Consider the following 26727-nt stretch of genomic DNA (forward strand, 5'->3'; position numbering starts at 1 on the left):
GGCACAGCAAAGTTTTTGGAATGCAAAAAGAGTAAAACAGAAAAGTAAATATGCTCTATGAAAAACACAACCGATTACACCAACAGGCAAATAAAGGTACCCTACAGCAAAGTAGATTCACCATATATTAAACTCAGAGCAGGTGTTGCATGTTGGACTTTTTGAACAATGTAGAAACACTGAGGATGATAGTAATGCCAAGGAAATGTTTTAAAAATCTGGATGCAAATGGATGTTATAAGACAGGCATCTCAGATTCCATTCCTGGAGGGCCTAGTGTCTTCTGATTTTAGTTCCCCCACAGATCTCAATTACATAGTTGAACTAATTATTTAGATGCATAATTGTAATTCTTCAAACCAGACCCCTAGGTGTTTCATAGGCAGCTTGTACCTTTAATGAAGTGGGTACAGTATATTGTGCAAGCAATTGTAAAACCCCTGAGGTAAAAGCCGGTGCATAATTTAGAAAATAATTAGGCTAATTGTTCAATTGACAGCTCAGGTTAGAACAAGAGACAAGGCACCCCAAGAATTTTGAGATCCCTGTTACATATCCTTGTTAAAACTGATGCCCAGTACAACATGTTGCCAAAAGTTAGAGGATTCAGCAAATAAAATCATAGTGTTCCTATAAATTCATGTGATAATGTTACAATTTAAAGTTGCTCACAAACAGGTCTGTAATTCTGCAGAACAAAATATTTAAATTAAATGTGAATATATATTGTAAATGCAATATAAGCACTACATAGAATTCTTTATATGTTGTTCCTTTTCTAGTACATCTCAAATTGCTGTACAACAGACAAGAAATTGAGACAAAAGAGTGCATTTAACTAGCAACACAATTGCAAACAATGTGCAGCATCAGCTGACTGCAGTGTTTTCTGGCTGCTTTGTTGGTCAACATCTTTGCTCAACAGATTTTTGGAAATGATTTGTACCACGTGACAGACTTGTCTCGATAGTTTAACCACAGATGTGTTCAGCTAGTCAGTCTTCTTCACCTATAATGAAAATGGTTTGATAGTGTCTGTTAAAAAAAATCAGTTTCCATAAAAAGTGTGATTACTCTTTAAACTGATATTAAATATCACTCAGTTCAAACACAGGATTCTGTTGCACACTGCCCATTGGTGCAATTCAATTGTACGTTTTTTTTTCAGCTCAGACCCATCTTTCTGTTGTTCACTTTAGTTCCATTGGGATAGATCTATGAATGCCTGGTAGTGGTCTGAAACCGGTAGTCCTTTTTATTTACTGCTGTGCCATTATCGATATTACTGTTGTTGCTAGCCTTCATGAAATAGTGAATAGAAATACAGGCGTGTTTCACGCTTAAGGTCAAAAAGATTTTAATTCAATGAGCAAAAAGAGCCACTTTCCAGTCGAACACCTACTGTACACATACTTACCGCAGCTCTCACACGACTCAAATGTAGATGTCTCAGCACCACAGTGCAATCGTTCTTGCTTCATTTGTGTTAATGTAATCTACTAGTAAAGAGCAACATCTTGTGGTGTTTGAGGACAATGTAAAGGATATTTTTCTTTCATTATTTTTTTTAATTACAAACTCCACAGTGTGTTCAAAAAAGGGTTGTCTCTCGTCTTTATGTAATTAGTTTTCCATCACGTTTTTCAATCACAGAAGAAACAAATCCGGAGAAAAGTCCGTCAGGACTCCCATAAGATACATTTTGTATTATCTTTCCTCCACAACGCTAGGCGGCGCCATACAAATCTGGGGAAAAGCTATTTCATCTGTCGGACGTAGAAGTTACATTTCCGGGTCAAGGAGGAAAGGTGAAACAAGCTTTTACAACACATGAGAGTGGAGGAGCTGGTGTGTATACATCATGGCTATGGATGATCAAGCCGCAGGCCAGCCAAGGGAAACCAAAGAGAAAAAGAAGAAACAGAAGAAGATGAAAGAAAAGAAGCAGAAGCTGAGCAAAACACAGGAAGAAAATACCGCGAAGGGAGCGAATGATACATCAGAAAATGACGTGAAACCTCCAGAAACGTCGTTCCCACCAACCTTTAGCGTTTCTGAAATTAAAAATAAACAACGCAGGCACTTCATGTTTCTAAAATTTAAGATGGAAAAAAGAAAGGTGACATTAATGTTTATTATAGCAAATAGTCACACACCATGTGTCCGCTAATTCACTTGAACGTGATATTAATGGCATGTTTCCACTGTAACATTCTACGACAGTCTGTTGCTTATGTCTAATTTTGTTTTGTATATTTTTTGTCGTTACCTGCAAGCTTCTACGGTGCTACGTTCGTTTCCGCGCTAGTTTTGTACTACCCTAATCGTACTGTATTTAGTACCCCCATCTACTGTGTCCTCCCATTGTGTCTTCTCATTGACCAGAGAATTTACCTGCTCCTAAATTGTGTTTAAAGATGAAACATACTTGCCATGAGTTACAATTACGTTATAGATTGAATTTATTTATGAAACACCAGCTCAGACACATAAGATGTCCCCTGTTAACTAGCTTGTTTTCTTCTCCTAGGAAAAGTTAGCGCTGAAGAAGAAGAGGAAAAAGGAGAGAGCGGCTCTTGGAGATAATGTAAGCCCAAAAGCTTTTGCAACGCCACGCAGTGTTTGTTGGTGAAGTGAAAATGTGATTTGACAAAAAATTCTTATTTTGCCTCTTCCTATATAGCGTTCCAACAGCTGACCTCGTAAGTAAAGGGATTTTTTTGTATGTGTTCTCTTCAGAATGCTCTGAAGCATCATTGCGTGATCCATGTTTATGACAAGCGTAGTAAGTTTGTGGTATGCATACAAGTTGTGTACATAATTAAATATGAACTTTTCGGGGTTTTTTTTAGAACAGTGGTTTGAAGAAATATTCCCTTTGAAACCAAGCATTGTTCGGTTGTTGTTGGAAATATACTTTTTACAGTTTGGGTGGCTGGAAAACTAAGTGATTTAAGTTTTCGGCGGGAATGAACCAGTTGAGAGCACAGTGATAAAAGCAAGGGGCAGGCCAGTTTCCAAAGAGTGTGTTTGTTTTGTCTTCAGAGAGCTTTCTTATGCATATAGTTCCACAAAGGGATCTTGGTAAAGTGTCATTAAAAATAATGGTGGATTCATAGACTACAATTACTGCTTCTATTTGAGGTAAACAAGTTGATGAGTAAGAATAATTATAGTCTCTGGAACCTGACTTTCACCTTCATACTCACTCCTGGAAGCCTGTGTTTGGTATTTTGTCTGTCTGACCTTCATTGACATGCTTTACCCAGGCACCTCCGAAACCAGTCCCTAAAACAATAGAAAACCAGAGAGTGTACGATGAAACAACAGTGGACCCACAAGATGAAGAGGTAACTTTTTCTTCTTATGCTACCCATCATAAATCTTCTGTTCTGATGAATTTGACATTTTCCCAGTGATTTCTGTTACAAATATTGTATGCTAGCATGCAGATGACATGCAGGGGGTGACTGATGAAGTTCCAAGTGTATTAGCTGCCTGTTTGTATTTCATGTTTATATTAACTGTGTATTATTCTGATCTGGAGAAATAAAATTGCGTACAGGAAACCAACATAATGTGGGATATCATCCTGACACGCACATTTAAATGTAAGGCTCTCTTTAATTTTTCACTTACTGGAAAAAGCAGTTCCAGTTTTTTTTTTGGTTTGTAAACATTCACTCCTATTGCAGGTGGCTTTTGACGAAGGAACTGATGAGTTTTCGTCTTACTTTAACCGTCTAATTAATCCCAAAGTCCTAATTACAACATCAGATCGACCCCGCGGGGTAAGTATGAATTGTTTTGTATTGGTGGAAAAGGGACCTAAAAAGTGTGTAAATATTTCTTATAACTTGGGAAAATAGGTCACACTGGTTGTTTAAGAAGTTAATCTTTAACCCTTAACATTAACATCAACTAAAAGCTTATTTTGGAATCTCATGGATAAACTTAATTCTAGTTAAGAGAAGAAAAAAAGTTGTATCACCCTAGACTAAAATCTAAGATTCTTTCTGAAATTTTGACCAAACCCATCTTATGAAAACATTTTAAATATTTATTTTCTCAGAGGACGGTGAAATTCTGTGAACAGCTTGCTACTGTAATACCAGATTCACATGTGTACTACAGAAGAGGCCTGGCTCTGAAGAAGGTCATCCCACAGTGTATAGCCAGAGGTTTCACATACCTGATAGTCATTAACGAAGATCGCAAAATGCCCAGTATCCTTTTAATGGCTCATCGTGGTAAGGTCTTTTTCTTTTTAACAATAATGAACCATGTTTGTGGTACTGAGTGCACAGAAAAATGGGAGTAACAGCAGATGTGCACACTTGATCCAACCCGGAATTTTCCAGGAGAGTAGAGAACGATTTTGGATTGGCTCATGGGCAAAGTGCTGGTTAGTAGAGCATTCCCTTTAGTAAAGCTTTTACTGTACTAGGGCAGTATTTTGCTACCCTGGACCTGGAGAGTCACAGTCCTGTTGCTTTTATAAACACCCTTAAATAAGTCACTCAGCAGTCTCCTCACCAAGCAAATTATTGATCAAATTAACTTATTCAGACCATGGTTGTGTTGAAAATCAGAAGACACAATGACTGCCCAGAACTGGTGTTCCAGACCCCGTTTACTGTATTGGTCCATTTTGGAACTGACCATGTAGCATTAAGACTTTTCTATATTGGCTCCAGTGTTAAGTCAGTGGGGAAAGTCTGTGAAAATGCTTATCTCTTTCTTAGCGGTAAATAAATTACAACTTTCTCTTTTAGCAAATGTTATTGACGCATTGCCATTTTTGCTCTCCAAAATATTTATTTTTCACAGAAGATGTAGTAACTTTATAGAAATGTTGTGCTGACTAAAAAAACGTGCTTTGTCACCTTCAATGTCATCAGCAAAATTAAGCTTACCATTAAAAACATTTCCAGTTATAAGAAAGCAAGAAACTGAAAAATGTTAGCTTCGGAGGTCACTTCAACATTGTAATAACAAAACGAGCCAGAGAGCAAAGAAAAACATTGGCTATAGTAACATCACAAATCCTTCTAGTTTGCCATTCATAATTCAGCTTCTTTCATGTGATGTCATACAACACAAAAGACTTAGATTTAATATTGGCATTAATTTAAAAGTATTACTCATTATATAATAATATACCGCATTATTATCAATATTTAGAGGGGAAAATGCATAGATTCACCATTGAAGCAACTCATTTTCTGTGGGGATTATCAAATGCAGAAACGACTGTTTTAATTCAGGCCACTGTGCAAAAATTGTGTATAGATAGGAGCATTTCCCACATTAAGCTTGATACCTTTATGTAACTGTGATAACAGCAGCAGATGAAAATACCACTAGAGACCTTTGTTGCTATTGCATTCAGGTATTTTGAACAACTCAAGTAAACATGGAGAGCACTCCATCATGGTCAGCCAAGGACTTCAAAATGGATTTTGGAAATTTTTCCCATATTTGGGAAAAAAAAAGAAAAATACAATAGACCTGCTTCTAATTTCATTTGGTTTGTCCAGCACATGAATGTCGAGCTTGCCCGTGTGGCCTGGAATACAGTGATCGATTTGGAGAAGGAGTATGTGCTTTGTGTCTTCCCTGCTTTTCTGCAGTTTTCTTTAATTAAAATAAAACAGATGGGCTAGTTCTGAGTCATCTCCCCAATGGACCGACTGCTCATTTCAAAGTCAGCAGCGTTCGCCTTCGGAAGGAAATGAAGGTAAGATCAGCAGATTCTGTTTGAGAATAAGGATTTGCTTCAGCTAAATCTTGCACCTCTAATGCCAACAAGCAGAAACGGCTGGGTTTTGTACTTATTATTACAGTCATGATATGCTGTAGTGCTATACATTGACATTTTAGTTAATTTATCGATTTTATTACATAGTGCAACAAGACAAAAAGTTAGCTGTCCTTGTTGAAATTTAAAGTGAAAAGGCCATAAAGAATGGTATCCATTAAGAGTTTTGACCTAATATATCCTAAAAACTTCATGTCCCACCATAAAAGTTCAGAATGAATTTGATGTACCAGTTTGGTATATTAGTTGGTAATACCTGACTGGTGGTTCTACCTCTTATTTGATACTTGCTAACTTTTTTGGACAGTTTTCAAAGTTCAAAATGACATCACCGAAAACTCATTGTATACCATATTATTGATCATTCCAAGGCCACTTGAAGTACAAATGGATTTTTCGTTGAAATGTAGCTCAGTGGAAAGCTTGAGGTTAAACACAAAGATTACTTTGCCATTAACATTCTAGTATTTACCAAAACAAAAAAACAGCAAATTGTGAAATGTCATGGTATTAAGATTTTATGCTGCCAAGTGTTTTTTCTGGAGCAGAATACTCCCTGTGTGGTGAAGGGGAAGTCATCACAGTACCAAACTGAAATTCCACTAATAAATTCCCTGCCACACCTTTCTATATCCTGCTATTAAAAAGTCTTTCAGAATAACCAGAGAGCAAAGTGCTTTACCTGTATGAACAGTTATTGTGACACTTACACAGAAGCCTATAAAGCCGGAGACACACTAGTAGAAGATTTCTCTACGTGTGTAGAGAGAATGAACGTTCTCTTAAGTAAAAATGAAAGTAGCATGTTTTTCTTTTCATCATGTCTTGTAAATCGTTTAAAAATGATTTAAATTATGCATATATGAATTAATCTTGCTATTCGTGCCTATACTTCAAATCACATAAAAGCTCTTTAAAAAGCACCATGAAATTTCAAGTTTTTGTTTGTAACTTTTATGTAATCCATGTATTATGAGTTGTCTTATGTTAGGATATATTCAGCCTCTTTTTCTTTTTTCAGTTACTGCAAAATATTTGAAGATTTTCATCCTACTGCGTATTTTTATTCTGTAATTATAAAGACGATGAGGACCTAGCTACAGTACTTGTCCTTTGGTAAAATGACAAGGCTATGCATAATCAGTTTATAGACAATTTCGCAATGAAATAGTTTGATCCCTTGATCCCAGTCTGACCTGTGCTCTGGCAATTTCAAAATAGTACAGCAAAATACAGATGAGATGCATAACCAATAACATTAAAGTCAGGACATCTTGAATTGGAGAAGTTTGTGTGTAGTTAAGTCATTGTTACAAATACAAGAAGGAATAATGAAAAAGACTAAACAGTTGGGTGAAATGATAAACTTACTCTGTAAATATTTAAAGGTACTCCTGTTCTTCTGTTTTTTTTTTTAATTTTGTTAGGAAAACTGGAGAGTGAAATTCAGATGGGTAATATGTTTGTAGAGCCCAACAAGCATGGTTTAAAAAAAATATTTCTGAATCCCAAATGCTTTGCAGGAGCTTCTGCCAGTTTCATCCTCATTTGTAAGTGGTGGCTGGTCAAAAACAATGATGGGTTTTTTGCGTGTCTTGCAGAGACGAGGCAAAGATCCTACACCGCACACCCCGGAGGTGATACTCAATAACTTCAGCACGCGGCTGGGACACAGCATAGGACGCATGTTTGCTGCCCTCTTCCCACATGACCCTCAGTTTGTTGGGCGGCAGGTGGCCACTTTCCACAACCAGAGAGACTTTATCTTCTTTAGATTTCACAGGTAAGCTGCTTCTTGCCATTCATTGTTTATACATTGTAGCAGGCTTAAGTGTAAATATTTAGTGTGGACAACAATTTGAAACTGCCGGTTTCTCGTCGGTTCATCTCTTCATCTGCAGTTGATGATGACGAGTGCCACACCAGCCTGCCACGGCCCTTTCTGATTGAACACGGCGAAAGTCCTATACTTCCCAGAATAGTTTGGTTTAAGGATTAGAAACTTGGCCATTCAACCAGGCTCCCCAAGCCTCACTTCGTGTGCACTTTTAAAATCTATTGAGACAAATTGAGGCATTGTCCCTTTACTTAACGTCATTGTTAACTTTCCACGTTGGGCATCTCCATTTTGTTCCCTACCACTTGCGTGTGAGCAAAGCTTATTCCCAGATCTCGCCGTTTTTTTCTTGATGTTCCTCATATTGTGTGGCATCATAAAGATAAAAATTAAATACTCGGTTTCCAAGTTTAATTTAAGAATATTGTTAGCTGTAGTAACGTACACTCATGTTCTTGTTCCTGCCATGTGAAGCATTGATTTTGTAGCTGTGTCAAGCCAAGAAGATCTAACGAGAGCTTAAGCTAGAGAATTGTGTATTAGTTGTGAAGTAGCTGAAGAAACAGTAATAAAAATACATGGTGACCGAAAGGTATGATTCATGTGAGCCCACAGTTAGAACCCAACATAATAACCGTATGCAAAGTAGGAATAGAATTTATGTTCAGTGTATCATGATTTTGTGCATTTTAGAGTGTAAATGAAATTTAAGTTTAATTTTGTGGGCCCAGTCTTATCAGGATTGTGCGCATTTTAGAGTGTAAATGAAATTTAAGTTTAATTTTGTGGGCCCAGTCTTATCAGGATTGTGCTCAGCCATAGGAAGACTTGTTTTTCACCTGAAAAAATGGTTATTCAATTTACTTACGCACTGAAAGAGCGAAGTCCGGAATAAATTAGCTGGGATCCATGAAGCAGCTTTTGTTCAAGAATGAATAAAAGAATTTTTCAAGTAGATTAACGAGAGGATTGGCACTGACCTTTCCACACAATGAACTACAGATCTCCAAGACACCAGCTGTGGCTGTTAACATGACTGAGTATGCCACTTCAGGGATGTCTGTAAGCCATCATTTTTGTGTTTTTGCTTTACAGAATATTTACACAAAACGCAAAATTTAGTCAGAGTCAGTTTGTTCTAGGAAAGAACCTAGAACAAAGTGCAGCAGTTAAATTTTAAGAGTTGTCCAAGGTGGCATCCTATTTGTTCCATTCATGCATTTCTAGTGTCTGTACTTGTTATCCGGAAGAGCAATAATTTGCTTTTTGTCCACAGATACATCTTTAAGAATGAGAAGAGAGTGGGTATTCAGGAGCTGGGACCACGTTTCACCTTGAAACTCCGATCTCTTCAGAAGGGGACTTTTGACTCCAAATTTGGAGAGTATGAGTGGGTTCACAAGGTGAGATTTCCTTCAGCTCATCCTGTTGACCGATCTTGCAGCTTGAGAGTTTAAGAATACAGAGCCTCTGTAACATGTTTGAAACAAAATTTTATAAATCAGTTATTTTAAAAAAATCCTTACTCAGAGACTTAAACTGAATCCAGATGCTTAGATTCTACTTGGATAATGCTTAAATTAAAATTTAATTTAAAATTACGATTTTCCTATAATTAGCAACTGATGGAAACGATTTTAATATGTTATTCTGACGATTATTTTTAGACCTTGCAATGCCTGCAGACAAGTTCATTAAGGAATTTGACCACTCTGCAATAAGGCCTGTTTATCACAAGACAAGAACAAAACTCCAGCTTCCTATGAAATACTGTAGCCACGAGGATTAAACAAAGACCTGAAATGTAACCCATTCCTTAAATTGCTGTGATTGTTTAAAAAAAATCACTTTATTTTTCAGCGTCATGAAATGGACACCAGCAGAAGGAAATTCCACTTGTGAATGAGTCCCCACAAAATGGCATCCAGCTCTTCACCACTTGCCTTCTTAAGCCAATCCAGAAGCATGGCCATTACTGAGACAAACTCAAGGAACATTTCTTTTCTAATGTGTATCTCATACAAAACAAAAGAATGGTGAAGCATACTGTTACACCTAAAATAAACATTAAATTTGTTTAGAAGAAGATTCTTGTTCCAAGCCTTTGATTAAACAAAGCTCTTGGTAGGAAACAGTTGCAGGCAGTTCTATCAGTGGGGGTGTTACCCCAGTGTCCTGGCCAAATTTCCCTTGGCTTTTACAATTATGGCCACTCATAGTTCCCTTCTATGATTTGGCTTCATCACTCTTTTCTCCTCCCCACATATAGCTGATGGCTTGGGAGCATACTGGTGCACTTGACTGCTGTGGCATCATCCAGGTGGGGGGCTACACTTTGGTGGTGGTGGACGGGAGCCCCCACCTGTATGATGCCACAGCTGTTGTGAGCTTTCAGTGGCATTTCCAGGAAAGCGCTACAAGTGTACCAATCATTACTGTGAGTTCTAAAATAGAATGGACAAGTATGGGCATTGTTTTTTTTATTTTGTGCTTTTCAAAGTAATTACAAAAAATCCAGTTGTAAATGTTAATTTTAAAAAGGCACAATATTAGAATTACCTAGTCATCCTGTACTAAACGACATATCTGAGCATTAGTTCCACAGCTTGAGTGGTTTACCAATTCGTTCACAACACTATCTACCAGATGTGTTGTAATATAGGACTTGTGCTACAGGGCCACATTGGACTACTGTTTTCACCACATGAACAATACACTCAAAACGTTGTCTCTATTATAGAAAAGAATTACCCTATACTGCAATAAAATAACATGGTTTGGCAAAAGAAAAAGGCATTACTTTAAAAGCATTTGAACAAATCTGCATATCAAACAAATCCCTGGAATAAACATTCTCTGTGAAAGTACTCCAGTCAGGCTGTCAATGTTGCTTCTTCACAGTGATAGGTTAAACCTGCAACATAAATTCAGAGTTTTAGCATTTATTCTTAAGTACTAATCACTAGAACAACCTCACTGGCGCCCAGCAATTTGTAAAGCATTTCCAGATGATACTAATTCAATTTTACAGGTTCTATCAAATGGTCAATCGTAATGCACTGTATTTCAATTGAGCCAGTTGCTCAGACTAATGTCGAAAAGTGCTTTTTCCCCCCTGGATATTAGATGAGCATTTCTTGTTCAGTAAATTGCCAGTTGCTGAAATTCCACATGTAAAAAAAACACAAGAGTGCTTACCATTAAGTTAAAATGAGAGGGTTACAAAAATGAGCAGACTTTCTGTGTCCTGAACGGGTTGGTGCTGGAAGACACCCCTGTCAGTAAAGGGTCTTGGTGTGCATTCTGGATACAAAACTGCTGCAGGTCTGCGGCTGCTTGAGATACCTGCAGGAGAAAGGAAGCGTTGCTCAATCGGGCGTTCATGGCTAATTTCATTCTGTTTGACGAATATGTAACAATATATGAACAACTACATGAATAAGTAACATGGGCAGCATGATGGCGCAGTGGTTAACATTGCTGCCTCGCAACGCTAGGGCCCCGTGTTTAATTCTGCACTTTGGGTTCTATTTGCATGGAGTCTGTGTCCTTTTCCCATGTTTGCAAGGGTTAACTGGCTTCTGGGAAAACTGGCCCTTGCAATAGTGTCTGTGTGCCCTGCGATGGGCTGGCGTCCCACCCAGGGTGTACCCTGCCTTACGCCCATTGCTTGCAACGTTTTAAATTTCGTCTCTCTAAAAATAGAGAGCCTGACTTCAAACTTTTAAGCGAAACTCTACCGCAAAGCGTTTCAAAGGCATTGATTTACTCCATAATTTAGTATCGAAACCTGGAAGTAATACCAATTTACATCAAAAGCTCTTCATTTTACGACCATTAAAAATTGTCAAGTTCTAGTTTTCAAGTTACAATCTCGTAAAAAAAAAACAGCAGCTAGCTAAATACAAATCGTGTCTAGTAATGTTTTGAATTGATGAAGTCAGTCGGACGTGGTGAATTTGAGCAAATTACATGGTGCAATCCGACTTGTGAAACTGGAGAAGGACTGTTGTTTTCCAGTTGTGAAAATTACACCCATGACTACAGAAATAATCAAAATCTCGCAGAATATATTTACCAAAATATCGTTGTCGGCTCTCTTTTTAACTTTTGTCATTGACGAGCTTACAATGGACTTAACTTTTGTAGTTTGACAAACAAGCCTTACAATGTTACAATACCGATACATCTTTTTTTAATTACAAAGCCCAGCACTTCGAGGTGAGCAATTTTAACAAAGATGAAAAACACCCAAGTGTCCATTTCAAAACCAGACCTTAAATCAAAGCATGAAAAAACATGAATTCCTGTCAAGAAAATTTCTGAGTTCCTGTTTACAGTTCAAAAAACATTTTATAGCCGACATTTTGAAATAATAAATATCTTCTGAACAGTTAAGAGTAGTACAGATAAACGTGTCAGCGACTTGCAGCTTCCATTACCGTGTAATAAAATTCATGTTCAATTTTCTAGCAATAAATAAAGCTTCAGCGCCCTTTCCCGAAGGCAACTTCGTTAGAAGCACCAAAAGTGTCCGATTGCAAAATTGTGAACTTTTTATTGGTTTTCACAAAGGGTTATGGCAGATGTTAGCCTGGCAGCTCTCCACGCCCTGTAAAACACACGTCCACTACTGTTCCTCTTTAAGTAACTTTGTGTACCTTAACTCTGTTGATACTCGCTTCGAAACGCAACTGCTGGACAACCTTCTTCATGGAGGTGATGTTGGCCGAGCTAGACATCTTGAATTCTGCAAAATTCAGTTCAAGCTTTAAGACAAAAGATACAAAAACGACTGCTTTCTCCCCTTGTTCCTCGGTTTACCCACGTTTCCGGTTTTCAGCGAAAATAGTTTGGTTCTTCGCGACACCTACAGGAGAAAATGCGAACTACAGGGAGTGTTTCCCATGACGTAATCTCAACCGCTCGCTTTCGTTACTGACACTCATCCGGGACCCTGGACGCCCTGGTTCCTCTGATAATTTCATTGAACCCCAGATTTATCCATTTAGTAATTTTACTAAATTGCCAATTTAGTAATTAGACCTTCTCGGTTCTGCACCTGTCGGAGAGTTTTGGTTCTAAATTTAACTATTTGAAACTGGAACGTTTTAGTCGCGAAAAAGGGATTGACAATGCAATTATTGGTTCAATTAAGGACTGTTTTAAGCGACTCAAAGTCGGGCTGGAATTAAAATTTGCACTCCGATTATTAGAACTGGGACATCCTAGTGTGATTGCATTTGTAATTGCAATTTGGTGGTGCCTTGCATTCAAATTAATTACGCGGCGACTATTCTACAACACAAATCCAGCGTTTATCATAATGCTTTGCTTAGACATATTGATAAATAATAAATGGTGTAATGTAAAGCGTCTGCTTTTTGCATCATATACGCAATTAGTTTGCCGCCGTTAGAGTTTTAAAAAGGTGAAAAGTGACAAGTCTTCAAACTGCTTTAATAAGGAGCAAGGCATTTCTCGCTATACAGGAATTATACATGAGAATTGTATTTGCACCAGCAAATGAATAAACAGACTACATTTTAACACTGCAATAGTTTAAGATATTTCGTGTGCTCGGAATATATCCTTTATATCCTTTAAAGTATATTTATGCTTAAATAACCCCAACGACCAAATAATTTCTCTTAAGAGTTAGGGGTTACCAAAAAAAATAGACAAGGAATCTTCACTTAATCTGTTTTTATTAAGATACAATTTAGTTTTTAGCGTTTGGTGTAAAGTAACAATACTAAAACAATTATCACTTTTGCTTGATCGTCCAATACGGTCCTCATGAAATGTCAAGCACACCCTTCGTCAAGAGTTTTCCGTTTATTGCGAGACGTTGATCCGAACGTACATTACATATTCACCAGCTACACATAAAACGGTTTCCTTCCTGTGAAGTCCCCAAAGTCTTTGATCTTGGCCAGGTAGTTTCCGCAACTTACAGACAATACAAATGTACGTTTCCTGCTGGTGTTTTTTATACACCAAAAGGGAAAATGAATCTGAACTCAGTATTGACTTTTTCGGGATGCCCCCAATTAATACGACGTTCTCCCAATTTGGCCACCTCAGAGAACAAACTACAGTATATTAGTAATTGTATACAATAATATGAATATTATCACTGTCTCAGGCCTCTTTCTACACGCCGCCTTGTCCTCTCCGATCATCCTCGCAGCGCCCGAAAAGGCTAAACTACTCCACATCCTTCAGTAAATCTTACACATCTTAAACTAATGTTTTTAATTCTCAAACTGGGAATAAAACATTTTTTCCTTTTAACAATGAAGGTGGAATACTGTATATGGAGGTATAGATTGCCATTCTGTGTCAGCAGTTGTATCCTGTTTTAGTTGTAATATTCTATTTCATGAGATATTGCATCTCATCAGTTTGTGCTAGCTTGTCATTTTTTAGCCTTGCTGTACCTGCGCCGCTGTAATCTGCTTCCTTCCACAAAAAATACAGCGCATTCGTCCCGTGTTTAAAACTATTGGCTGTACTCAATGCAAACTACAGACCGCCACGTTGGTGTGGGGCTCGCACATAATTCAACACAGAAGAACAATGAAGATCTGCTAAAAGGTTAGCAGGCTAGTTAATATTTGATCACTGAAAGGCTGTTACTTGGCAGTTGATTTAGAATGGCTCCCCTCCTTTCTGAAAACGCGTCAAGAATCAGCCACAATGAGGCTGAGCTACTCCAGAGCAGGCTTTCCTGCGAATGGATAACCATACACACACCATTATTTATTTTCAATCGAAAGTTTAAATAAAGAATTATCGAATTCATCATTTCGTCTGAGGTGCCACATGAGCAAACCGAATGAGGAAAGACCACCAACTGCTCCGGTAGGTAATCCAGATGAGACCACATTATTATTAAAATATGTATTTTAAAAACTACATGATTACATGCAGGCAATTATTTCAGACCTCAGTTCACTTATTTTAAAAATTAATGTGAGCAGTGTTCGACACAGCTTAAGCTTTTGCTTTAGTGACTAGAATACCAGTCATGTAAATGCACGTCGGCTTAAAGAGGACTGTTTTGTACAAGTCGCATATACCGATTCATTAGTCACACCGTTATTAGACATTGAAGTGGAAGCTGAAAGCTGTGTGATTTGGGATGGTTGTGCAGGCACGCCTATTTCAATTTAATAAATCGCCCTTGTGTTGGAAGACACATTCCAAAACTGAGTGATCAGTTGATTCTTGCATTAAAATCTTTCTTTGCCTTGTTTTTTCTAATTGGTTGATCTGTTGATGATTTAGTTGGTGGAGCTCCATGTGCTATATGTCCCAGAAGAACAGTGGAATTCGAAGCTCAACAGAGCCTCCACTGAAGCCATCGATAGCTTTGTGTCAGCCGGGTTCATCAGGCAAGTACGGGACAGTTTCAGGCAGGGCCTGGGGAACCACACACCTGCTGGTTACAGTCACAGCTGGACCTGTAGTTACAGAATCAAACCCTTAACTGGTCTCCTAATAACATTAACTTGTTTTCTTCATTTTCAGCTCCTAAGATATGTTGCCTTCTGACTGATGCATTTCATAAATTGCTTAAAAGTCAGAATAAAGTTCCCATGAATTAATTTCACCTAATGGAGCCGATCAGCCTTGTTTTAAGGGATTTTAGTGTAATAGTGGTGATATAGTGTTGGGTTTATAGCAGTTGCTTAGTAATGCAATCCTAAACAATGTAAAAAACGAAAGGTAAACACTGATACATCAGACCTGTAAAAACCCTGACTGAAATCTCTGCAATGTCATTAAGTAAATAATAAGGTGCAAAATAACTTACAGCATGTTAGTACCATTTCCAAAAAGATCCCAGCTTGCACAAATACTGTAGGACACTATAGTGTGCTATGTTTATGTATGGAGAGCTCTGTATCATTTTACTGGAAGTACATTACATTATCTTATCTTGGCTGGTTTGATATGACATTAAATGGTTTACTTGGTTACTATACACAACACTGTTGTTTTCTTCTGGAAGGGTTCATCCTGATCTGAATTTACAAGTCCTACGAGATGGACTCTGCAGGTTTCTGGGGGCGGACAAAGAGATTGAAACTTTTTCCTTTCTAAAATGTGTGGGTAGAAGTTTGGCCTTGGTGAGTATGAAGAGTGTACAGCACTAGTGCTGCTGTGTAGATCTAATTTACTTCAATCACTAGTTACAGTAACAATCACGTTTACAATTTAATCTATGATATTTTTATTTATTCAAATGTAACATACAGAGATCGCAGTTGCACATTCAGTTTTACATACAGTACACATCATGGTACCTGGGAGGTATGGTAGTATGTGTTACTGCCTCACAGCTTCTGTCCTGGGGCTGATTCTGACCTATTGCACATTCTGTGAAGAGTTTGCATGTTCTTCACAGTGTTAATATGGTTCATTACTGGGTGTTCTCCTGCACTACAGTGCCATGCTGCCTGTGTTAACTGGAGTCTTCAAATTGTCCCCCTGCAGTCCTGGGGGCCATTCCTGGGTGTATCCGTTGTGTGTTGGGTTAGGCTTTGGCTTCCCACAGACCTATATCAGAGTTAACAGTTTCTGAAAACGGATACATGTATAAATGGTCCCTATTTATACAACTGGAGTTTTTGGATCAATCTGGGTAAAGTACCTTGTTTAAGAGTACTTCACTAGCTTATTCCTGCAAATGGTTGAAGTCGTAGATGACTCACATAGAACACTTGTTTTTTTTATGGGATGTAAACAGATGTGTTATAATGTACATAAATATTGTGAACTCTTAAAAGTTTCATGCATAATGCTAGCTTGTCAGCAGCCAATTTAAGATTGCCTTTGTCTCAAAATGGAAAATGACAAAGACAACACATTCATTTCAATTATTTTGTTGGTCATGGGAAATAAATCATAGCTATAATGCTTCCTAGTTGGTTTGGCTGACAGGCAATACTAATTTTAATAGTTTTCATTATTTTAACTACCAAGAAGTGCCGTCCTTAAGAGAATGAAATACCCAGATGTGCTCCTCCTCATTATAGGATGCAGTAAATCAAAAAACCCATGTCTACATTATTTATTGTTTATTCAATGTTCCCTAAAAACAAAACATATATACCTGTATAATGGTCAAATAAAACTCGTATACTAGATTTTTGGTTGAGCAAAGTTTCACAGGATTTTGTTTCTTCAGCTGTAAACATGTCCATACCCTGAAAGCAGTAGCTTGGACAAGTTAGGGCATGTATATGGCTGCCATCAGAGATATGAGATTGACAAATTATACTGCGGATTGTTTGCCAGTGCGGCTGGGTAGAAGGACGTTTGTGTGGTGATGTCACTCATTATGTATTTCAAACTCTGAAGCACTGGCAAAGGTTCTGGTGGACACTGTGTGCCCAGTTGTTAGTGCAGGAGGGAAACAGCATACACTACTCTAATGTTTACTGTAATGTATACATTAATTCTGTCTGAGAAATTTTCCAGAAAACAAAGTGATATGAATCCCAAGGTGTGAGAGAGGGAGGTTTGATATTGTACTGCTAAACTGTAGTCTTTCTTAAGACCAGACCTTTCTAAATACGTTACATGAAAGCATTTATGTATTTATATATATATATCCATCCATTTTCTATCCACTTTATCCAGTACAGAGTCTCAGAGGAGGTGGAGTCTATCCTGGCAAGCAATGAGCACAAGACAGGGTCACCCTGGACAGGACACCAGTCCATCACAAGGCACATACAGGCTCCCAGCAGTACCACTTTTCCTAGAAACCAATTAACCTACCAGTAGGTCTTTGGACTGCAAAAAAAAATGCAGGGAGAACATACAAACTCCACACAGATAGCCTTCCAGGACCAGGATTGAACCCAGAGCTGCAAGGCAGTAATACTAACCTCTGCACCACCACACCACCCCTGTTCATACCTGTATTATATTCTTATCTTAGCCACTTTATGATATTTTTTCTGATATTCTTCATGAATTCTAATGGTAAACAAAGGTGGCACCTTTTCCAGTAGGGAAACCCCTTCACAGGTCGCCTGAGTTTTTTTTTTTGTCCTTGGGGGTCTAGATGATTAACATCATAGTGGAAGTTTTTTTCTTAAGTGAGACATTTAAAAAAAAAACTATGAGGAACAAGCGAATGAGCAGCCAGCAGAGCCTGCAGATGACTGCAAGCTGGACCTCATGTAATGTCCTGAACCTTCTTTCTAGTTGTACGAAAGTGGCAAAGATAGGCCTGGGTTTCACAAGGATTCAATTGTTATTTGCAGTAAACCTAAACCAAGTGGCTGTAAATTAGTGAAGGGGCTTAATCTGTGGGCTTGTGCTGGTAGCCTGTGGAGAGATGCAGGTAGCCGGTCTTTCTCTAGCTTGAATTGAACTTGAATTAAAGAAGTGAAATGGCGAATTGTTTGTGGGCATGCTAGTTTTGCAGTGCTCTGATGCATATGAATTTGTTTTTGCCAGATCTACATCTTTCTCCTGACTACTCTGCTCCTCATCATCTGCTCTTCGTTGTCTTTTTCAGGTCAAAGCTAATCAGGAAAAAGAGCTGAAAGTGAAGTTCTTTGCACCACCACACGTGCGTACTTTCCATTTTAAAATTTTAGACAAAAATAATAATATCCTTCTTTTCTGAAATACTCAAGTTTAGATTAGATGATTCATGAGTCTTTAATCTCTCTGCTGAGATAATATCAGAGCTTTCTTCTTGAGCCAATTGCTCAGTGATGGTTTTCTGTGCTTGTGTGTACCAGATGCAATCACATCAAACAGAAAATAATTCAGTGCATGTCTTCGATTTATCGTCAAAACACCAGATCATGTTAGTATCTGCCTAGCCTGTATTTTCTCACTGAATTTCCTCTGCTGAGCACCATTTGGACTTTTTTACCCAAAGGAGTGCTGTTAGATAGCACTGCCTACTACACCTTTCCTTTACTGCATGCTACATCACTGGCACAAAAGCATATAGACAAATAGCCTTGTATTTGAATGGACGTGCAATACTCCATGAGCTTTTGCAATATTATGGTAGCATTAAAAACATGTAAGAAAACTTACTTAGGAGAGTTTTGGGGGGTTTGACATAATTTACATGTTTAGAAATTTAATGTTCTAAACAATGAGTTTGGATGTATAATTATTATTACTGTACTATACAATTTTGAATGTAAAAACCCTAGATATATATTCTGACCTTCTAGCTATATTTTGTGACATTGTTTGCCTCACCCCCAGATGATGCTCTTTTTCTCTGTTTATGTTTCTCCCAAAGTCCTGTGCAGGTCTAACAAGCCATGTAATGGTCTGTTAGCTGTACATTGCTTTCTTGCTCCATTTTCTAACTCCTTTATCCAGTACAGGGCTCAAGGCGGGAATCACTCACATGACAGGGTGCCAGTCAGTCGAAGGGCACACGCACAGACACAAACACACGAGCTCTCAGACCAGGGCCACATTTTCCAGAAGTGATGGGACCCCTCAGCATGTCTTTAGACTGTGGGAGGAAACCCATGAAAACACATGGACAACATTTAAACTCCATGCAGATATCACCCCAGGAAGAGGAATTGAGCCCAGGGGTCCAGGGCTGTGAGCCAGCCATGCTAACCACTGCACCACTGTGCTGCCCAATTGCCTCTATTTGACACTTAAGAAAAGCTAAAGAGTCACATCTACTTCCTGCTCCAAAACTCCACTCTGACTAATCAGCAAAGGTGTATCCTAGATTATCTCAGAGCTTGCTTGCATCCCTATCTGGGCACAACTGTTTCTTAATAACTATGTACAACCGAGTACAGAACTGAATTACAAATCTATAAAACTGGATTACCTACTGGGCCTAGATCTTGAGAGAATCCCTGACTATAAGGATCGATCGAAACCACTGTATGAACTATGAGGAGGACAGTGGAAGTCAGGAACAGGAAGATGGGAAGGCTCAATGTGTAACTTAGCAGGTCTGTGTTCCGGAGAAGAGAACATTACCAGTAAATGCAGGTTGACCGCAGGTAAAACTAAAAAATTGAGTAGGCTGAGACGTGTTCCCATTTAGGTCTTTGAAAGTATACGTTTTTGATTGTGAGATTTTATTTGAGAAGTGAAAAAATGACTATGAAAATATTGGAATACAAAAGACAAAGAAATCAGTGAAACAATGATAGAAATTTTTCAACTTTTTTGTCTTTTTGATAGGCTCCAGAGCCAGAATTGTACTTGTTGCCAAGAGTGGGAAATGACAGAAACAGTTACTCTGTTTCGCTCACACCTGACAGGCAGAACTATCCCATCAAGCCTCAGATTTATAGTTCTCCTCTGAAGGTCAGCAGTGTGCCTCCTGTGAAAAAAGAGAGCACTAAATTCCCTAGGATTAAACCCAGGGCTCCCTGTAACCCCCCTGCTCAGAGCCAGGGCGACGAGGGAAATTCCAGCTCGGAGGAGGAGAAATTAGAAGAACTCAGCCCAGTGCAGGAGCCCAGATGGACTGACACAGCCAGTCTTCAAAGGACAGGAACTCAGCAGCAGCCGGAGCCAAACAGAAAAAAAGCAGGTAAAAGGGCGGTAATGAGACAAAGCCAACACTATTGTGACCTCTGAACCAAAAGGGCACTGGAGCAAGACAGGATTTCTGTTCACACAGCTGAGGAGATCATCTCTTGAAGCCTCACATCAGTTCATCACACAAATGTTAAACTAAGGTCCTAATGCTTGGTTGTTAAAGAGCACATGGCACTATTTTCAAAGAGTAGGAAAGTCAACCGTGGCGTCCTGCCAAATTCCACTCCAGGCTCTCACAATCTCACTATCTGAAGTTCCCCTTCCATTCACCTAGAGAAGCATGGGCGCCACCTGCGGAGCGAGGTGAGTCCTGCTCCCTAGTAGGGGTTATACTGGGCTGGTCACATGATGGTGATGAAGATGATTATTACCATTGCAAAAATAAATCAACCCTGATTTTTGTATAAATAGTCCGTACTTTGTTGGAATTTAACTTGGAGTGCATGTTCTTAGTTTGCAATTTCAGAAGACATGGTTTTCTAACAAGACTTGAAAGGAGTTCTGAACATTTATTCTCGAACAGGTGAGCAATCAGAGCTGTTTCTGAGGGCAACTAATGAATTTGTTCCACGGCGTCTTATAATGCAGAACTGGCCCTGCGCGCCAGTACACAGGGCAGAAATAAGAAGACGTCGGTGAGGAAGAGCCTGCATGGGCTCAGAAACAGCACCAGAGACTCTGGTGTTCCCGAGTCACTAGAGGACAGAGATCCTGAATACCTGCACTATCAGGGCAGGTAAAGCATGTTAAATCATTGAAAAAGAAAGTTATTTTACAGTGAATTTTATTCTGTATACTATATTTTCATACTTCCTCTGGTTGGCTTGGCTTGTTTGGATGTTGGGATTTAGGCATGACTTGTGTCTGTCTGTGGACTGTGGGAGGAATCAGGAGCATTTGGAGAAAACTCATGCAAACACTGGGAGACATACAAACATTGCACAGACAGCCTCCCAGGTCCAGAACTGAACCCGGGACCCCAAGGCAGCAATGCTAACCACTGTGCCTCCCTAATTGTTAATAATAATGAAATATTCTCTAACAGTTATTGTTTTCTGTTAAAAAGGTTTTCAAAAGTATGTTTTGTTTATTTAAGCTGCAGTTGAAATATGAACAGTACTCCAACATGAGTTAGGAGGTAACTCACACATCATTCCCAGATGAGAAAGGAATACACATTGAGCTGCCGTTGGTCAATGTCTTTATTTTACAAGGTTGTAAATGGATGCAATGACTGCCAATACAGAAATTCCCTGTACTGGAATGGACATCACAATGCACTCCCACAGTGTACAACCTTTCTACACTGTGGTACTTTTTCAAATCTAAAAAAAATAAAATAAAAAATATTGCTCCAACTCACACATGCAAACAAAGTTAAGAATATTTATGTCCTTTGATCAGAATTCATAATGTGTCTCTTGTGACACCATTTAATTGCTTCCTGATAGAGAATTCTTGTGTATTTATGTGTTTTGATGATGGCTCAGAACGTCAGAAGATTTATCATTTCATAATGCAGTGGAGGTGGTGCTATGGTTCAAATGATTGTAATAATATACATTCTCTTAGGAAAACCGAAGACTCTGCGCCACTGAAAGATCACAACAAGAAGGAAACTAAGGAGGTAAATCTGCAAAATACAGGGAGCTTTCAAATCAGAAAATGTGGAATTGTAGTGTAAAACATTATCCAGTGGTTTCATAAACCATAATTGTCACTAATCCTTTGTTGTCTAATATTTTCAAAAAGTAAGTCTAATTGAATTGTAAGGAAGTCTAGAACTATTTTTAATTGGGCTTTCCTAAGTTATGCCAATATATATATTGCAGTTGATGTGCTTACTAAATGTACAGATTAAACATCTGGAAAATTAGTCTAAGCAAATCATATGCCCATTAGAGAGCTCTGTGTCTGTGCAGATAAAGATCCTTGGTACAGTATGTACTGACTTTCTGTCCAGGTCTATGAGAATCCTTTGCCCTTGCCCACCCCAGCACAGTACTCCTCTCCTCCTGCGGCCCCTTTTCTGGCCCAGACTGCACAACAACCTGCTCCTCCGGTCTTTCTAACTGACAGTAAGTGTGAAACATTCAGCTTCAGTCATTTAGATCTTGATTTCATGATGAAACATTTAGAATAAATGTGTAACTGTTAAAATAGCATTTAATTAACATTCCTCAGGCTGCTTTTTGTTTTACCTGTGATTCTTGATGTTCTGCAAAACCCTACTTTAGCGCCGAAAGATGTAGGATCAACAGCAGCTAGAAAAACATTTTTGCTTAGAGGATGTACAGTACATAAAAAATTGTAGGATTTTATCGTCATTTTCTGCTAGCTGGAGTCATGAATTTGCATTGCAGTTTTAAGGTGCAAAATGTCTTCAATCACTCTTCACTAACCCTTCTCATTAACCCTTCCCTGCACTTGTTGATGATCCTGCAAGGAGATGAGCTCATTGAGGAAATCAAGTTGGCGAAGCAGGAGCGGAAACAGCTTGAGAAGACCAGACAAAACCTGCTAAGAAAGGCTAAAGAGCTCTTGGGACGCTGTCGCCACAGGAGAAATCAAGGTGAGACAGCCCTATCGATTGTGTCACAGCTGCGTTACAGCGTTTAAAAGTCTGCGTGTGTTGGGGGAATTTAAACTGCTGAGTGTATCAACTACTTTGTTTTTTGTTGTATATTCTGGGGAAACCTAACTAGAAAATACTTTTCAGTCTTACTAAATGACTGTTGTCAATGTCACAGCTGTGCTAATGGTTTAATATACTAGTTACTAACAGCATTTATTAACTAGATCTTTCCAACTTGCATCTTTCTAAAGATGGACATTAAAACGACATACCAATCATAACATGTGCAAAAACCTTAGTCTGGGCCTTTAGTGTTTGTAAGCTACAGTGCTACAAATCAATAATCAGAATCTTTATTATCTTGAAATGTTCTTGAAATCAGATGTTAATATTGTAAGTTAAAATAAGATAAACTCACTTTTCTATCTTGATAATTCCAGTGCTCTTTTATTCAGTTCCATGCATTTGTTTTAAATCCTCTCAAGCCTGAGAAACTTCTAAAGTGTCATTTTCAATACATTTATCACTACAAAATCTATGACAAAAGATTTTTCCTGTGAGCTGAACTTGTTTGATGTGGTACTGGCTCCTGCCACACGTTTCCTGACTACAATAGGTTTGTAAAGCTACAAATCAGATAATAATATAAGGTTGGAACATTTCGCCTACTAATATCGTATACCTTATAATGAAAATGAAATCTACATCTGAAGCCTGCCCAAACATTAGACATAAGTGTGTGTTATTATCACCATAGCTCGCGACACTTGGAAGAAGAAATATTTTGAGACCAAAAAGGCAACCGTTCCACTGGAGGACAGTCTGAAAAACCTGCGACAGGAGCTGGAGAAGTATTACCACAAGCTGCAGCAGCAGCTGCAGGCCAGGGATACAAGAAGCAAACCTCAGTCCTATGGGCATCCTTCAAACAGCAAGGTGAATAAATCCCCTTACACACATCCTGTCTCCAGAGCCAGGATCCCTGAGTCTGGGGCACAGAGGGGACGTGCCTATGTTCCGTGATAGGTAACACCAACAGTAAAAATGGTCAATTTCAGCGATGAGAGTGTGTGATATTTAACGATGACTGAACAAACCTAGACATTATAAGAGCTGGTGGAATACTCTGGAGGGGTCCACCAACAGAATCCCAACTCGCTCACCTAAAATTAAGAACGGCTTTTAGAAATAGATACTCATGCTACAAATTGGATTAAAAAAAAACAGTTGATCTTATACCATGTAAAACATGATCTCCAGGAGGCAGGAGGTGTTGAGAGACAGTGCGACTCAGGTGACTGTGGAAGACATCTGAATGTGTTGTTTCTGAGCTGTGAAACGAGACGATGTCATGTTACAGACGTGGTTGTTTGTTCCGGGCTGGTGACAACAGGAGACCTAGTTAGGAAATGAGACGTGTGTAATGAAAACTGGAAAAAATTAGACAGGATCTGTCCACCAGGGGGAGCAAAAGACTAACAATTCGGTGTGTAGGGGATGGTGTTGGTAGGAATGTTATATACTGTATTGCTGTAGTACTTAGAATTGTACTTATCATTAAACTAGATGTATGTACACTATCTATAGTTTATTTAGAAACAAAACAATTGTCATTTACCATTGTTTCATATTTTTTTAATGTACCCTAAAATACATGATGTTAAGTTGTTTAAATCCCCTTTAATTTATACACTTAAAAAAACTTCTGCATTTCCAGAATGACCTCATTATTCAAATGATAGCAGAGACCCACGAAATAGATCAACTAAGAAAGAAAGTGGAGGATGCTAAAATGAAACTTGTGACAGAAATCAAGGTAAAGGCAACTTTTAGTGTTTTCTACCATGCAGTGTTTTATTATTGTTGAAAAGGGGGATTGTTTAGATATAAAGCACCACATAAACAGCATCCTGATTCAGCTACCTTAAGCTTGCTAATCTCGCTTAAAGAAAGCTACTCTTACTTAATGAAATCAGCAGCGTTAGCGTTTACATGCCAGTACTGAGATCCTCCCTTATTTTGTGACCATTTTGTTAACGTTTATCTGAATTTTTCAAGCAAAATCTGTGATGGTTGTTTTTTTTTCCTAATACCAATGTAGGCACATGAGCACTTTATTCTCGCATTGAGTACAGGTGACACCACTTTCATTCATGCATTTACAGCTGAATTATAAGATCTGTGTGTCCGTTCTTGAGAAGGTGGTTTTGAGGAAACATCAGAGAGTTTCAACACAAGGTGCATCTTTGACTCCAAAACTTGGCTACAGGAGAGCAAGGAAAGAGACATGTTTATTGGATTCAGCTTTACAGTACAATGACTGTTAAATTAGCTGAGATAAAGCTTGCAGAATCCGAGATGGAGAAAAGTGGTCCACAAATAATCTTTTTATTGTTAGAAAACAATCCTGGGAAGATTTAACATGAACTGGACCTCCGGGCTTCCTGAGAGGCCAGTTCAGCTCATCCTTCTGATTAACTTTGCTGGGCACCCTGATTTGTTGGGTGGCAAAAAATCTCCCGCCAGTCGTCACGATATCCTTCAGCAATGCACTGCTCTCGTTTGTGGACTGGTGAAGGGGTGTGTTTAAAAAATAACCCGGTTTTCTCTGCTCCCTCTGCAGCTCAGGAAGCAGATAGCCACAGAGGTGCGAGCTCTCAGAGCGGAGCTTGCACAGAAGAGAGCCCAGCTGTCTCTGTCCTGTCCACAGGGAGGCTCTGCTGCACACCGATTTGGATACCAGGCCAGGCTGCAGGCCCGGCACATACCAGTGTGAACACACTAAAGGTTACAAACAAGAAGAGACCATTCGGCCTAATCGACGGTCAGTAGTTAATGGATCTAGGGATCTCATCCAGCCATTTCATGAAAGAAACCATGGGCTTCAGCAATGTGGTTGTGTAGTTTGTTCTGACCCCCATAACCCTTTGGGTGAAGAAGTGCCTCCTGTCCTGGGTTATACTGTACATTCCCACATCATATATACTCACATACTTTCTACTTGTGCCGGTGACAATTCTGCAAATTCACTGGGCTAACTTTGTCGATACCTTTGATGATTTTGAGTACTTGTGTGGGGTCTCTCTGTTCAACACTAAGGGGATGAGCTCCTCAGGCCCCATGCTCAAGTACAACCCTACAACTACTATATTTTTTCTTCTTAAAGGACTCATTGTTCCCTATTCTTAAGAAGAATTTTGAACAAAGTCTTGCCTTGAAGGCACAGAGTTTGGATGTTACTGATTATGAAGTGCATTATTTCACAAAAATATATAATCGTTACAGCAAAAATATGATGAAAGGCTCTTGTTCATACAGGAAGAAAAAACTAAATCTACTTTCCACAGTTCTGTTTAGAAATCAACCTGTTTTTTTCGTTCCACCTCGCTTATGTGGAAATGTACATCTTGCTTATGGATTTGTTCAGTCAAATTTAGTTAAAAAATATCTGTTGTTGTTTGTGTTGTTATATGATGAAGCCTAACGATACTACTAATATTGTGGATTTTAAAAGTATTTCATTATGTAATTTTACTTTTGGACTGGTATGTTAACATTAATATCAGATTAAGGGGAAAATCAAAACTACCTTTACCTTAAACTATCAGGATGACTTTCCCTTGTTTACCAAGTTTGATTTGCCAACAATTTATTTTGTCTGTCCACACAATTTGGAATAGAATGTTCTAGATTTTACAGTATACAGTATGTCTACCACATATCCAGGTGGATGCTGCACATTGGTGGTGGTGGAGGGGAGTCTCCATTACCTGTAAAGCGCTTTGAGTGGAGTGTCCAGAAAAGCGCTATATAAGTGTTAGCAAGTAGTGTTATTATTATTAATACAAACTTCATGACCACACAGAAGGCAAAATGAGGAAGTGTAGGCAAACTCCTCTGACCGTGAAGCAACTCATG

At 38.7% G+C, this 26727-nt stretch overlaps 3 protein-coding genes across 3 annotated transcripts; 2 read left to right on the forward strand and 1 right to left on the reverse strand.

Annotated features, from left to right (window-relative positions):
* The first annotated feature begins 1497 nt into the window (after positions 1-1497).
* rpf1 (ribosome production factor 1 homolog) lies at positions 1498-9742 on the forward strand. Its single transcript, XM_088926969.1, has 9 exons — positions 1498-2119; positions 2531-2587; positions 3270-3350; positions 3696-3791; positions 4073-4226; positions 5658-5740; positions 7423-7604; positions 8935-9061; positions 9519-9742. The coding sequence occupies exons 1-9, from the start codon at positions 1862-1864 to the stop codon at positions 9558-9560; spliced, it is 1080 nt and encodes a 359-aa protein (XP_088783095.1). The 5' UTR covers positions 1498-1861; the 3' UTR covers positions 9561-9742.
* A 379-nt stretch (positions 9743-10121) lies between these two features.
* On the reverse strand, positions 10122-12488 carry gng5 (guanine nucleotide binding protein (G protein), gamma 5). Its single transcript, XM_088926971.1, has 3 exons — positions 12320-12488; positions 10857-11003; positions 10122-10572 (listed from the first exon to the last, which is right to left on the reverse strand). Exons 1-2 carry the CDS (start codon positions 12398-12400, stop codon positions 10878-10880), a joined length of 207 nt encoding a protein of 68 aa, XP_088783097.1. The 5' UTR covers positions 12401-12488; the 3' UTR covers positions 10122-10572; positions 10857-10877.
* Positions 12489-14486: 1998 nt separating this feature from the next.
* spata1 (spermatogenesis associated 1) lies at positions 14487-25585 on the forward strand. Its single transcript, XM_088928158.1, has 12 exons — positions 14487-14525; positions 14952-15058; positions 15679-15796; positions 18202-18255; positions 19872-20226; positions 20823-20970; positions 21807-21861; positions 22198-22312; positions 22681-22806; positions 23567-23745; positions 24527-24625; positions 25433-25585. The coding sequence occupies exons 1-12, from the start codon at positions 14487-14489 to the stop codon at positions 25583-25585; spliced, it is 1548 nt and encodes a 515-aa protein (XP_088784284.1).
* Positions 25586-26727: the final 1142 nt, after the last annotated feature.

This window comes from Atractosteus spatula, chromosome 11 (genome assembly GCF_055471065.1).
Source record: "Atractosteus spatula isolate fAtrSpa1 chromosome 11, fAtrSpa1.hap1, whole genome shotgun sequence".
NCBI lineage: Eukaryota > Metazoa > Chordata > Actinopteri > Semionotiformes > Lepisosteidae > Atractosteus > Atractosteus spatula.